Raw genomic sequence first — 13,880 nt, 5'->3', positions numbered from 1 at the left:
TACCATCTAATATTACCATAGTTTAAGAGAAGGAAATTTTAAAAGAAATATGTAACAAAACAAATTTAACTTAAAACTTGAATTACTTTAGACTATAAAAAACTCTGAAAGATGATAACTGTAGAACAGCTTATAGTAAGACAGAGTAGGGACTGACTTGGGCTCCTCACCCCTGACCATGAAATCTAGCTTTCCTTGATATCTGACACTCTGTTTCTTGAGTAGCATATCTGGGAGGATTGTGGAAGCAGAATGATTATGTAAAGGAGAGGCCGAACTATAAACACTGGGGAAGATGGAACCAAACTAGTCTGGCCCATGTGGACCTTACTTCTGACTTTTCACCAAATTACCCCCTCGTTATAATACTAAAAATCATTCTAATGATTTAACATGGGTGGAGATTTAACATGCTAATTAGACGTGCAACACATGAAGAAGCAAAATCTTTAAGTGTGCAAGCGCCAAGAAATCCCTGGCTTTACATGCTTCAATGTCACTCCTTTCCCTCCTTTGTCTCTTTAAAAAGTTTCCCTGGCCTATGTTAGGGGAATCAGCCTGAAAGACTCTTTCCTTTGTGTTGTCTCCCTTGTGCTCCAGAATAAGCCTCAAAAAAAGCTTTGCCTGGAGCTCCCCTTTGGCCTCTAGTTAATTTCTACTGTTTAGAGAGCCCATGGACCCCAAGTGGGTGACACTAGGAAAAACTCCCCTCCACCATGTTGCAACTACTTATCCCTTTTATTCTGTTTCTTCATCACTGCTTACTCCCTGCCTCTGGTTTTCTACCACACAGAGAGGCCACCAGTGTTTACAACCACCCTTTCTTCTTAATTACATCAACATAGTAGGACATGGATCAGCTATGGTCTTGGGGGGTGGGGAAGTGGGGGAAGTATGTAGAGCTTCAGACACTCAGTCTGAGAGTGAGGCCCAGGAGGGCAGGGGTTTTGTCTTGTTTTCCACTATATGCCACCCCCATCCTGAAAACAAGGCCTGAAATGTACAGGTGTTCAGTTAATGTTTACTGAACCAATGAATGAAATACAGGCAAGGTATATACAGGTTATACTGTAATACACCACTAATGACAATGAGGTAGTAGTCACTGCTCTTACTGGAGGTACTGACAACATTTCACAAATCATTAAATATTAAACCTCTTTGCAGAAATCTGAGAGGGGGAAAAATTGATAATACACCATCCTAACCCAACAATCATTATACTTTTGTTCCTACTCTTCTTAGTGCTTTACAATATGCATTTAAAATATATTTGTAATCAGAAAGCTTTGGATAGGAAATATGGCACTTATTTTTCAAAAGAACCAATCTCCTTTACCTACAGACATCACTTAAAACAAACATAAGTGATTGCCTAAGTAAGTATGAAATAACCTTTGGTAGTATATTAAGTGCATGTAGTATAAGTCATAGAATACTTACTGGTTAAGGAGGTATAACACATGTATTCTCTTGCTCGCTTCTACTGTGTTTCAATATCTCATATCTGCAAATTGAGAGGATTAATGAGAGATTCATAATTTCAAGTCTTCTTAAAGTCTGAAGTTTAAAGATTTCTAAAAAAGATGTTATTGTTTTACATTGATTGTAAGGTAGCTTAAAAATACAATATTTATGCATATAACTATATACTTATATATAACAGTAAATATTAACTCAAATATGAGAGCTCCTTCCATTTAGAAATAGATTTTAGAAACTCACATAGACTATTTCTTTTTTTTAAAAAAATATAATTTATTGTCAAATTGGTTTCCATACAACACCCAGTGCTCATCCCAACAAGTGCCCTCCTCCCTGCCCATCACCCACTTTCCCCTCTCCCCCACCCCCCATCTACCCTTAGTTTGTTGTCCTTAATAAGGAGTGTTAAAGAGACTATTTCTAACATTTCAGGACTACTTTATATCTGGAGGGACAGCGGTAAGTAATTTCACTTAACTAGAAAGATTGATTATTGGTAAAGTCCCAGAGGTAAATCTTTACCCTTATAAACCAATAAAACAAAATTAATTAAAAAAAATTGACAACATACCAAATAAGAGTAATCCAAGGGATAGCAGTGAGGATAAAACATTAATTAGCGCAGAAATGGGATAAAGAAAAATCTATCATATGCTCCTACATAGAGTAGGGTAAAGCAGCAAATTCTTCCATGCAGTAGAATTCAGGATCAACCCTCTCCCCCACTTTCTGTTTTTCTAAAGACCAAATCACTTCCTCGGGAAGATATAACTTAGTGGCTGGATGATTATTTCATTAAGCTAGGTCTTTTGGAGGCAACAGAATTGCTTTGAATTGAAGTTTAATCTCCAATGCTACTATCCCCAGGCAAGTGGGATTGACAGGACTAGGAAGGTTTAAGGCGATGCCTTCAAAAATGGCAAAAATCCATCTGCTGTGGAGATTAAGCTTCTGTTGAAACTTTATTATTATTATTATTATTATTATTATTATTATTATTATTTCTGTTGAAATAATAGCCTAAATTAGTCACAATTTCAGAAGAAGCATAGGTAACTCGTGCTGCATAGAAGTATATGAAAACTGCTTCCTAGCCTGAAAGCCTAAACTGAATTCGGACTAGAAGACACAATCCAGGATTTCCAAGGTACCTCAAGAAAGAATGAGCACCTGAGACTCTTTAGGAGCCCCGGATCGCACAAGTCTTCTGGCATCAAACGCCGAGATATTGACCCGCACTTGTTAATCATGTTAATAAGCGTAATCACCCTATCACGCTGCAGTTCATCTACATGATAGCGACTTTCCCACCGCAAGTCGCTGGCAGGCAATACATCCCTGCAGCCAGCTTGGCCTCTGGCAGGGACGTCGGGGAAGTCTCGGGTTCCGCCTCCCAAACCAGCCAGAAGGCTTGTCCCCAGCACTCACCACGGTCTCGTGCTGCCCCCTGCCGGGCTCTTCGCGTTGGGTTTACGCCACGCGGCCGCCGGGGGGCGCAAGGAAAGCGACGTCACCTGTGCGCGACCGGAAGTTAGCCTGTTCATTTCCGCTCTTTAGTTCCCTCCCCAGACCCGGAAGTAAAGGCATCTGGCAAGTACGGTCCAGTTTGAGGTCTGTGGCTAGCTGGGCCTGTACCTTTTCTTTTTAGAAGCGGGGTTGGGTGATACTGATGTACGGTGGAGTCTTTATTCCTCCCCACCCCTGGGGGAGTTGATTTTGGGGAGGCAGAGGGGAAGAATGCATGGAATGGAACCCGTGGAATTATATTAGCTTCATTTAGCTAATAAGAACTTGTGAGAGAGCTTGGCCTTTTCCCGATTTTTAAATTTTAGGAATAATGCCTTTTAAGTTGTGGGGTTGAAGACAGACCATGTACGTGAAGCCCTTAGCTTTGGTTTTACAAATCATATTCGTGATTACGCAGCTTTCTCGCATTAATACTCAGGCGTGTCCTCGCCGTTTTCTTCTCACATCTCTGAGAGAGATGCCTAGTAGGTAAGAGGTTACTCATTTCACAAGAACGTTATGCAGTGTTAGCTGGGATCGATTTTCTGTATTACGAAGTGCTGACAATATTTTGTCTCCCCCCCCCCCCCCCCCACTTATTTATTTGCCATTTTTAGGGACAGCTGTTTTCTAGACCTGGAGAAATGCAAAGTCCTCTCTCTTTAAGACAAATGAGGTGAGAAATGGATACCTGTAAAGATCTCCAAACTTCCTTTATTTCATCAAAAGAAGACCATCTAGAATTAGTACCTTGGGGGCATTGATTAACCATCTCCATTAAAAGTGCCTTTGTCAAGCGAATTGTGGAGCAGAGGAGAACGGATATCCTCTTTTATTTCTTAGGCTTTACAAGTTATGAGTACAGAGGTTTTCAGTGTATTTGTTAATTTTGGACTTTAGCCCTTGGAATAATGGTTTTGGTTAATTAAAGACAGCAAATTGAGAGACGTTGCAATTAATTATGGAATATCAAGTTGTTTTTAATTTATCTGGTTGCACATTTGTTTTTAATAACTGGTTGCAAAATAACATTTATTAAATAATATCACAGAATTTCAGAAACAGTACATAGACCCCTTTAAACTCTCAGAGATAACAGTCATCTACCTCCCCCCCCCCCCGTATGTATTAATGTCTTCTGCCTTTATATAAGTGATATTTTTTATCCATACAGTTATGCAGTTTGCCCCTTAGAATATCTTGGATATCCTTCTATTGTGTTAGTTATGCCTTTTTTTTTTTTTTTTTTTTAAGAAAACTGGGTTGTGTAGTATTATGTTACATAGATATATCACTATTAACCATTCTACTGTTGGTGGCCATTTGGGCTTCTTTTTTGCTATAGCAAACAATGTTAGGATGGTCATCTTTTTTAATAACAAATGTGTTTTGTCCTTTCCTTTGGATAATCTTAAAGAAGTGAAAATACTGGGTTAAAGGATATGGTGGATGGTGCCAAATTCCTTTCTAGCAGTGGTATTTGCAGAGAATTTCCTGCATTTCCTCACATGCTCACCAGCAGTTGATAATAGGTGTCATTGTTTTCAGGCTTAGCTGAGACCACTCATACCATTTTTTCAGTCAATATATTATATTTGTAGTATTGTAATCAAATCCAAATTTTAGTTGTCAGTTCTAAGTCCAGTTCGGTTCTTTTTTAAAATTTATAAATAGAATATTATTTGTAGATTCTTTAGTAATAAGTTATTAGAAAACAAATGATTCACTTAAGCAGTAAGTTTTTGTTTAACAAGTTAAAGATTTGTGGGAGCTAGTATTTGAATGAAACCTTATACTATGGATAGATATTAGAACGGACCTTTCTTTTTTTTCTATTTTTTAAAATTTTATTTTATTTTTTAAATTTATATCCAAGTTAGTTAGCATACAGTGCAACGATTTCACGAGTAGATTCCTTAATACCCCTTACCCATTTAGCCCATCCCCCTTCCCACAGCCCCTCCAGTAACCCTCTGTTTGTTCTCCTTATTGAAGAGGCTCTTGTGTTTTGTCCCCCTCCCTGTTTTTATATTATTTTTGCATCCTTTCCCTTGTGTTCATCTGTTCTGTGTCTTAAAGTCCTCATATGAGTGAAGTCATATGATAGTTGCTTTTCTGTGACTAATTTCGCTTAGCATAATACCCTCTAGTTCTATCCATGTAGTTGCACATGGCAGGATTTCACTCTTTTTGATTGCTGAGTAATACTCCATCTTCTTTATCCATTCATCCGTCGAGGGACATTTCTTTCCATACTTTGGCTATTGTTGATAGTGTTGCTATAAACATTGGGGTGCATGTGCCCCTTTGAAACAGCATACCTGTATCCCTTGGATAAATACCTAGTAGTGCAATTGCTGGGTCATAGGGTAGTTCTATTTTTAATTTTTTGAGGAACCTCCATGCTGTTTTCCAGAGTGGCTGCACCAGTTTGCATTCCCACCAGCAGTGCAGAAGAGATCCTCTTTCTCCACATCCTTGCCAACATCTGTTGTTGCCTGAGTTGTTAATGTTAGCCAGAGAATGGGCCTTTCTGAAAGAAAAGCTTCCACAAAGGCAGGGAGACAAGAATGGGGAAGAATGTTTAGGATTTGAAGTTTGAGAGGCGATAGTGCCTGTTGTGGGGTTGTAGAATAGAACAGACAGCTAGAAAGGTAGTTGCAACTCTGTGGTGAGGTTTTTATTATTTTTTTAAATTTTTATTAATTTTTGAGAGAGAGAACATGGGGGAAGGGCAGAGAGAGAGAGGGAGACAGGATCTAAAGTGGCCTCTGCGCTGAATGCAGAGAGTCCAATGCAGGGCTTGAACTCACCAATTGTGAGATCATGACCTGAGCCTAAGTCATATGCTCAACCAAGTGAGCTACTCAGACGCCCTGTGCGGTGAGAGTTTTGAAGGTCAGTCTGAAGAGTTGTGCTCTCTAGGAGAGAACTGTAGAGGTCTTTAATCAGGGAATAGGGTACTTTTTTGTTTGACAAGTATACTATGGTGGGATTTTTGCATGACTGATGTTCGAGAAGCAAGTTATGTGGCTGTTATAGTCTGGGTGGGAAAGAATAGCAAAGTGTAGAGATACTAAAGATTCAGCTGAGGAAGCTGAATCTACATGATTCAGTGACTGGGGGTTGAGGAAGAGGAAGAAAGCAATCACTTTTAGATTTTTATCACGAGTGACAGGATAGTGGTAGTGATTTCATTAATCAGAAGAGGGCTACTTTGGGGGCTAGAAAGATGTTCAGTTTAGTTTTAGACATGTTAATTCCTGTGAAAGACATTTCTGTGGAGAGCGAATTATACACAAGATGTAAAATTCACCTTCACAGATTCAGTAGAAACCTTGGATTTGTGACTCCTTTGTTAAGAAATTTGGCATATATTTTCACTGTTAGTTTTTCATTAGTACAGTTACTCGTGAACTTTCTGTGGCTTGCTCAGCCTGTTTGTCATGGTGCTAATCATTTCAAGAGTTTATTGTTTAGATGGTCGTCTTCAGATTTTTGGTTGTATACACTCTCAGTAAAAAAGGTTTATACATGTGTACTTCCAATGTATGTATATTTACTAATTATACACATTTTACCATACTGTTATATATATAATATATATATATATATATATATATATATATATATATATAGTGGAATTTTTTAAAGGCAAAGCCAAATATAAATTGGAGTTTTACTCTTTTCTTCCTGTATCCCATTTGATCATCTTGACCCCTCATTCCAAAACACAGATCTTATCTACTACTGTCAGTGTTCGGAACCATTATCCAGTGGAGGGCACCCTTAAGCATCTGAAAGAGAGAACAGATTGTTGAACTGTGCGAGTAGAGCCTTCATTCTTTAGTTAGAAGGAGGATCTTGTTTTTGAGTTTCTAAATTCATGCATTTTTGGAAGAGTCTGTAGTTAAAGAGTAGTATGTGGTATTATGGAGAAGAAAAGAATAGTGAACTCAAAGCATAGGGCAATCTAAAATATGCTGTTGTTGGGGCACCTGGGTGGCTTAGTTGGTTAAGCATCTGACTCTTGATTTTGGCTCAGGTCATGATCTCACAGTTTGTGAGTTCAAGCCCCATGTCAGGCTCCTTGCTGACAGTGTCGGGCCTGCTTGGGATTCTCTGTCTCTGTCTCTCTTTTTCTCTCAAAAATAAATAAATAAATATTCACATTGTTTGATGTTTATTATATGAGTGTCCTTCATTTTTGTTTGAATGTTATTTGCTTCTATAGTTTGGGAATCTTTTTCTAATTCTTTGAGCATCTGTAGAATCTTGTGAATACAGGAGTGTTCCCTGCCTGTAGACATAATCTTAAATTCTTGTTAAATTGGTATCATTAAAAGGGTAGACACAGAAAAGGTTTTTTAAAAACATTTTTAAATGTTTATTTAATATTTTTGAGAGAGAGAGAGACAGAGGACAAGCAGGGGAGGGGCAGGGAGAGAGGGAGACACAGAACCTGAAGCAGGCTCCAGGCTCTGAACTGTCAGCAGACACCGACGCAGGGCTTGAACCCATGAACCATGAGATCATGACCTGAGTTGAAGTTGGACGCTCCACCAACTGAGCCACCCAGGTGCCCCGAGGCTTTCTTTGATACTGACTTTGAAAGCAGTATCTCTGAAGCCCAGAGATATTAGTGGTGAGTTGGAACCATCTGTCTCTTTTTTATTTTATGTTTAATTAGGAGAGGTAAGAAAGGAAATACCTCCTTTAAGTGATAAGAGCCCATTGTTACTAATTAGAAATTAAGAATTGAGTTTGTCACAGCTATACAGTCTAAAAAGGAAAAAGTAGGCATGCCTGGGTGGCTCAGTTGGTTAAACGTCTGAGTCTCGATTTCGGCTCAGCTTGTGCTCATGGTTTGTGAGATTGAGCCCTGTATCAGGCTCTGCGCTGACAGTGCAGATCCTGCTTGGGATTCTCTCTCTCCTTCTCTCTATGCCCCTCCCCTACTCTTGCTCTCTCTCTCTCTCTCTCAAAATAAATAAACTAAATTAAGAGAAAGTACAATTTAAAAAATATGTTATGACTCAGACCATGATTAACTTAAGAACATAAGTCATCTGACAAATTGAATAACAGAAGAAAAATTTTCTGTTGCTTTCCTGATAAAATATTTCCTATAAATGGAAATACTCATTTTAGTATGGACCTATGGTTATTATATATAAATTCGTAATTTTGTGCCTCATTTCTAAATGATTAGGAAAGTTTTGGTCATTCGCCTGAAGTTATGTGTTGTGAAACAGATGCAGAGAGACCTGGGTTCATCTTTTATAACGTAGGGTGGGGGAAGATGGTAAGAGTAACTTTTCAATGTTTATGTGCTCTCAGCACAGTTCCACATACGGTGGACTATGTGGATTAAATAGCCCAAGTAGATCGTTTTGAAGATAAAAATTGGTTTGGAGTAGTTGGGTTACAACCAAGGGGGCAATAGGGTAAACTGAAGGAGATTGAGATTGGGAACTGTTGACCAGAGGTTCATATAAAGCTAAGAATTAAGACTAATGATAGCATGGGTTTAAAGAGAACCCTGAATCTAGAAAAAGATGTTTAAGGTGGAAATTAGTCTGAAGAGTGGGTTTTCAGGGCTATATTTAGAGTTTGTGGAGCCAGGAAGAGAGAACAGGGGCAAAGAAGTCTGGTATCTATGGGCAGAGGCAAGCCAAAAATCTGGGAAGTTGAAAGACAAGGCAGAATTGAAAGCGTTGGTTAGTAGGAATAAACCAAAGTTTGAAAACCAGGATAAAGCAGAGGTAGAGAGGGGCAACTGTTTTTGGGTAGCAAACGTAGACAAGGCCAAATATAAAGAGCAAGACAAAGGCAGGAATAATTCTGGGGCAATGATGATATTATACTTCTTTTCTTCACATTAAGAACGGAAACAGTTCCAGGCCCACAGATAATCAGAAGCAGTGACCTAGAGAGTGGGAATGCAGAGGCTGAACAACACCAGGAAAGCTGGAGCTACAGATATTTTTTAGAGAAAAGACCATGGTGCTTATAGGATCATAATATGGGTTTTAAGCTGGTTAACACATGCATTTGCATAATATTATGTATGTTGTTTTATACAGCATTCCAAAAGGTTTGGGATATCTGACCATTATGGCACCAAGAAACTTCTTGTGTATGAGAGGTAACTTTCTCTTTGGTTCAAGATGTTGGATGATCCGGTTTCCTGCAGAAATCCTCCTTAAATTAGTTTCGTTTAGGCTTTACAGCGTGAAGTGTGGTAATACAGACAATGAGTCTTCAGAGAATGAAGAACTACTGAATAACCTACTTAAAATGGGAGTAGATGTTGACATGGCGAAAAAACGACAGCCTGGAGTTTTTAATAGGATAGGAACTAAAGAGCAAGACCTGAAGATGTTCCTTCTATCCAAAGGAGCTAGCAAAGAAGTGATTGCTAGCATTATATCAAGATATCCACGAGCCATTACACGCACACCTGAAAGTCTTTCAGAACGGTGGGATCTGTGGAGAAGAATTACGACATCAGACCTTGAAATTATAAACATCTTGGAACGTTCTCCTGAATCTTTTTTTCGGTCCAGAAACAACCTAAACTTAGAAAATAATATCAAGTTCCTCTACTCAGTTGGATTGACCCATAAATGCCTTTGTCGATTGTTGACCAATGCCCCACGTACCTTCTCCAATAGTCTAGATCTGAATAAACAGATGATTGAACTTTTGCAAGAAGTCTGTTTGTCATTGGGTCACAATGAGCCCAGAGATTTTGTTGGGAAGATAATTTTTAAAAACCCTTTCATTTTAATTCAGAGTACCAAACGGGTGAAAACTAACATTGAGTTTTTACAGTCAACTTTCAACTTGAACAATGAGCAGCTGCTCATTCTGCTATGTGGTCCAGGAGCTAAAATTCTAGACCTTTCCAATGACTATGTCAGCAGAAACTACACAAATATCAAGGAGAAGCTGTTTTCTCTTGGGTGTACTGAAGAAGAGGTGCACAGGTTTATCTTAAGCTATCCAGATGTGGTCTTCTTGGGAGAGAAAAAGTTTAATGATAAAATAGACTGCCTCCTAGAAGAAAAAATTAGCGTATCACAAATAATTGAAAATCCTCGGATTTTGGATTCAAGCATAAGTACTTTAAAAAGTCGAATCAAAGAATTGGTAAATGCTGGCTATAATTTCAGTACATCAAACATCACTCTTTTATCTTGGAGTCAAAAAAGATATAAAGCTAAATTGAAAAAGTTAAACACTGAACAGAACATTGTTCTAGGGAATTAAAAAGTATCTTATAATGTAATGATACCTCATTTTGAATTTGGGCCTTTCAAAAAGGAGAGGTTTGGTTTCTTAACTGTATATACTGTATAACCTGCAAAAATTGCTGCTAATGATCCTTTGGATATTTTACTGTAAAGGCTTGTAAAAACTCATGGTCAGGATGCTCTAGTATAGTTTTTCCAGTTATCTTTTCTCTAGTTTGAATTAATACAACATCCAATTATATGATACAGGCTGTGACTGTCCTATGAATGGTAGTTTCCTGAGTGTAGGACAGAACAATATGTGGAAAGATAAAAAGTACAAAATAAGCTTTTGGTTCCTATTCAGATTAAAAAATCAACAGAGTCATTTGGATAGTTCTATTTCCTCTCAGGGTTTTGAATGGCAACTGATTTCTCCTGTTCCCACATATCTAATTGTGGCTCATCTTCAAAATAAAATGCCAGTAAAAATCTGACAAACCAGAAAGGAGGGGTTTTTATCTCAAGTTCTACATTCTCCAATTAAACCATTAGTATGTTCCCCCTACCCCCCCCCCCCCCAACTTAGGCTCAATTTACTATGGGTATATCCTGATTTTCTTTGAAGAAAATGGCAACTATGATGGGCAGAAAAATGGCCACCCAAAGATGTCAGTGTCATAATTCCCAGAATCTGAATGTGTTATGTTACACTGGAAAAGGACTTTGCAGATGCAATTAAATTACAGACCTTAAGACAGGGAGATTATCCCAGATTATCTGTGTGGGCCCAATGTAATCATATGGGTCCTTCAAAATGGAAGAGGGATGTAACAGAGGAGGTCAGAGTAATATGATGTAAGGACTTGACCCTATTTACTGGCTTTGAAGGAGGAAGGGACCATGAGCCAAGGAATGCAGGTGGCCTCAAAGAAAATGGAAAAGGCAAGGAAATGTTCTCCCCTAGTGCTACTAGAAAGGGACACAGCCCTGCTGGGACCTTAAATTTAGCACTCTGAGACATGTGTCAAACTTCTGACATTCAGAACTATAATATAATCATTTTGTGTTTTAAGCCACTGAGTGTGTGTCTGTTGTTACAGCATCGAATAGACGAATATAGGAACTAAATGATAATTAGTTGCATTATAGGTGAAGAAGTCACAAAATATGGTTCTTTTAGCATATCTGTGTTTCTTTCTCTTGTAATTAACTTTTTTTTAATCCACATACCTTTTTGGAATGATGACTAAGTTACTGTTTGTGAAGACCTCTAAATGTATAAAAAACTAAATGTAAGTAATAAAGTCTAAATAAAGAAATATTTTTACCTGATAATGTAGTTTAAAGAAATGGTTATAGTTTCTATATATTTATGTTTTATGGGAATTTCATCTAATATAAATAAAGAACAAGAGATTTTTAGATGCACTGACTTAAAAAATGACAAACCAGGTAATGACTTGAAGACATTTGCAGTCTAGCTCTGATTTGAACTGAAAGAGAAGGGACAAATTATATGACCTTAGTTACTTTCCACTGTTTTCCAGAGGCATTTGTTTTCTAGATATGGATTTTGAATTAAATAACAATGGTGCTAAACCTCTTAAACCTTATTTCCTATCAGTGATACCTCCAAAAAACCGTTCATGACAAGGATAGAAACATAATGCCTGTGGCCTTTTTCAAGGCCATTTTATGTCAATGATAGTCTTATAATTATTTCCAATGCACTATTTGATGGCAAGTATGGCATGGTTAAGAAAACATAGGCTTTAGAGAGATACTTATTTAGAGTGATATATCTGGGCATCATTCCTGACCGGCTCTGCACCTTTGTGTAAATATTTTAACTTCACTGAACTTGTTTTCTCAGCTGTAAGATTAAAAATTGGCCTCACAGATGGCAAATATCAGATGATATGGAGTCTCTAAATCTTTTTGCAGATGGTAACTGTCCAATGATAGCTGTAATACAGTTATAATATTTTTAAAAATAGATTTATGGATAAATAATTCACATAACTCACCAACTTAAATTATACAGTTCAATATTTTTTATACTCCTAGAGCTGTATAATCATCACAATCTAATTTTAGGATATGTTTATGCCCCCTAAAAGAAACCCTTTGCCTATTAGCAGTAAATTCCCATTGTCCCCTCCCTTCCCTGGCCCTAAACAACCAATGATCTACTCTCTGTCTCTCTAAATTTGTTTATTCTGTGATTTCATATAAATGGAATTATCCAATATGTGGTCTTTTGTGACTGGCTTCTTTCACTTAGCATCATGTTTTCAAGTTTGGTCCATGTAGCACATATCAGTATTTTATTACTTTTTATTCCCAAATAATATTCCATTGTATAGGTATAATAGTATTATTGGGAGTAAATATTATTGTTAACAAAGCATTGGTTCCCTACATCTTCTGAATTTTATGAAGTATTTTCTGAGGCATTGCTTTGGAATTTAGCAATAAGGAACCTGAGGGACGTGGGTGGCAGAAGAGATAAAACATTATTGGCATCAAAACTGGACGGCTCCATGCAAAAGAATGAAACTGGGCCACTTTCTTACACCATGTACAAAAATAAACTCAAAATGGGTTAAAGACCTAAATGTGAGACCTAAAACCATAACTCTTGGAAGAAAACATAGGCAGTAATCTCTTGGGCATCAGCCTCAACAATATATTTATGGATATATCTCCTCAGGCAAGGAAGACAAAAGCAAAAATAAGCTATTGGGACTACACCTGAATAAAAAGGTTTTGTACAGCAAATGAAACCTGCAAGAAAACAAAAAGGCAACCTAGTGAATGGGAGAGATATTTGCAAATGATACATCTGATAAGGCATTAATATCCAAAATATATAAAGAACTTATACAACTTAACAACAACAACAAAAAAATCAAACAATCTGATTAAAAAATAGGCAGACTGGGGCGCCTGGGTGGCTCAGTCAGTTAAGCGTCTGACTGGATTTAATCTCAGGTTATGATCTCATGGTTTGTGAGATCAAGCCCCATGTCGGGCTGTGCTCTGACAGCCTGGAGCCTCCTTGGGATTTTCCCTCTCCCTCTCTTTGCCCTCCCCCTTCTCTCTCTCTCTCTCTCTCTCTCTCTCTCTCTCTAAATAAATAAATAAATAAAAAAAATGGGCAAACTATCTGAATAGACATTTTTCCAGAGAAGACATACAGATGGCCAACAGATACATGAAGATACTCAACATTACTAACAAGGAAATACAAATTAAAACAATGAGATATCCCCTCACGCCAGTCAGAATGGCTACTAGCGTCCATGTGTTGGTGAGGATATGGAGAAAAGGGAGCCATTAATGCACTGTTGGTGGGAATATAAATTGGTGTGGCCACTGTAGAAAACAGTATGGAGGTTCCCCAGAAAATTAAACATAGAAATACCATATGATCCAGTAATTCCACTACTAGGATCAGCATATATGAAATAAATGATACCTGCATGTTGAGTTGGTGTGGGTGGGGGAAGCAAGCATAATTTTAAGTGTTAAGCTTTATATCCAAAAATTATTAAAAATCCCTTCTCCAGTATTTGCTGTATTCTCTTTATGGCTAATGTAAATGAAATATAAAGGAGCATTTAAAAAAAGGAGGGGAAAGAGACT

The 13,880-nt window shown here is 37.7% G+C and overlaps 1 protein-coding gene across 4 annotated transcripts; it reads left to right on the top strand.

Annotated features, from left to right (window-relative positions):
* The first annotated feature begins 3,036 nt into the window (after nt 1–3,036).
* On the top strand, nt 3,037–13,355 carry MTERF1 (mitochondrial transcription termination factor 1). 4 transcript variants are annotated; one of them, XM_060633851.3, is made up of 3 exons: nt 3,037–3,096; nt 3,609–3,667; nt 9,078–13,355. In XM_060633851.3, the coding sequence occupies exons 2-3, from the start codon at nt 3,636–3,638 to the stop codon at nt 10,264–10,266; spliced, it is 1,221 nt and encodes a 406-aa protein (XP_060489834.2). In that variant the 5' UTR covers nt 3,037–3,096; nt 3,609–3,635; the 3' UTR covers nt 10,267–13,355. The 4 variants fall into 4 exon arrangements, with proteins under 4 accessions (XP_060489834.2, XP_060489838.2, XP_060489835.2 ...); XM_060633852.3 differs by lacking the exon at nt 3,037–3,096 and adding an exon at nt 3,103–3,480; XM_060633855.3 differs by lacking the exon at nt 3,609–3,667 and having other exon boundaries at nt 3,052–3,096.
* Nucleotides 13,356–13,880: the final 525 nt, after the last annotated feature.

The sequence above is a fragment of the Panthera onca genome, chromosome A2 (genome assembly GCF_046562875.1).
Source record: "Panthera onca isolate mPanOnc1 chromosome A2, mPanOnc1 haplotype 2, whole genome shotgun sequence".
NCBI classification, from domain to species: Eukaryota; Metazoa; Chordata; class Mammalia; order Carnivora; family Felidae; genus Panthera; species Panthera onca.
This window is presented reverse-complemented; position numbering and strand designations above follow the sequence as displayed.

What these genes read in the sequence shown, in the direction of transcription:
- MTERF1 (XM_060633850.3), top strand. Translation starts at nt 9,040, where the DNA reads ATGCATTTGCATAATATTATGTATGTTGTTTTATACAGCATTCCAAAA.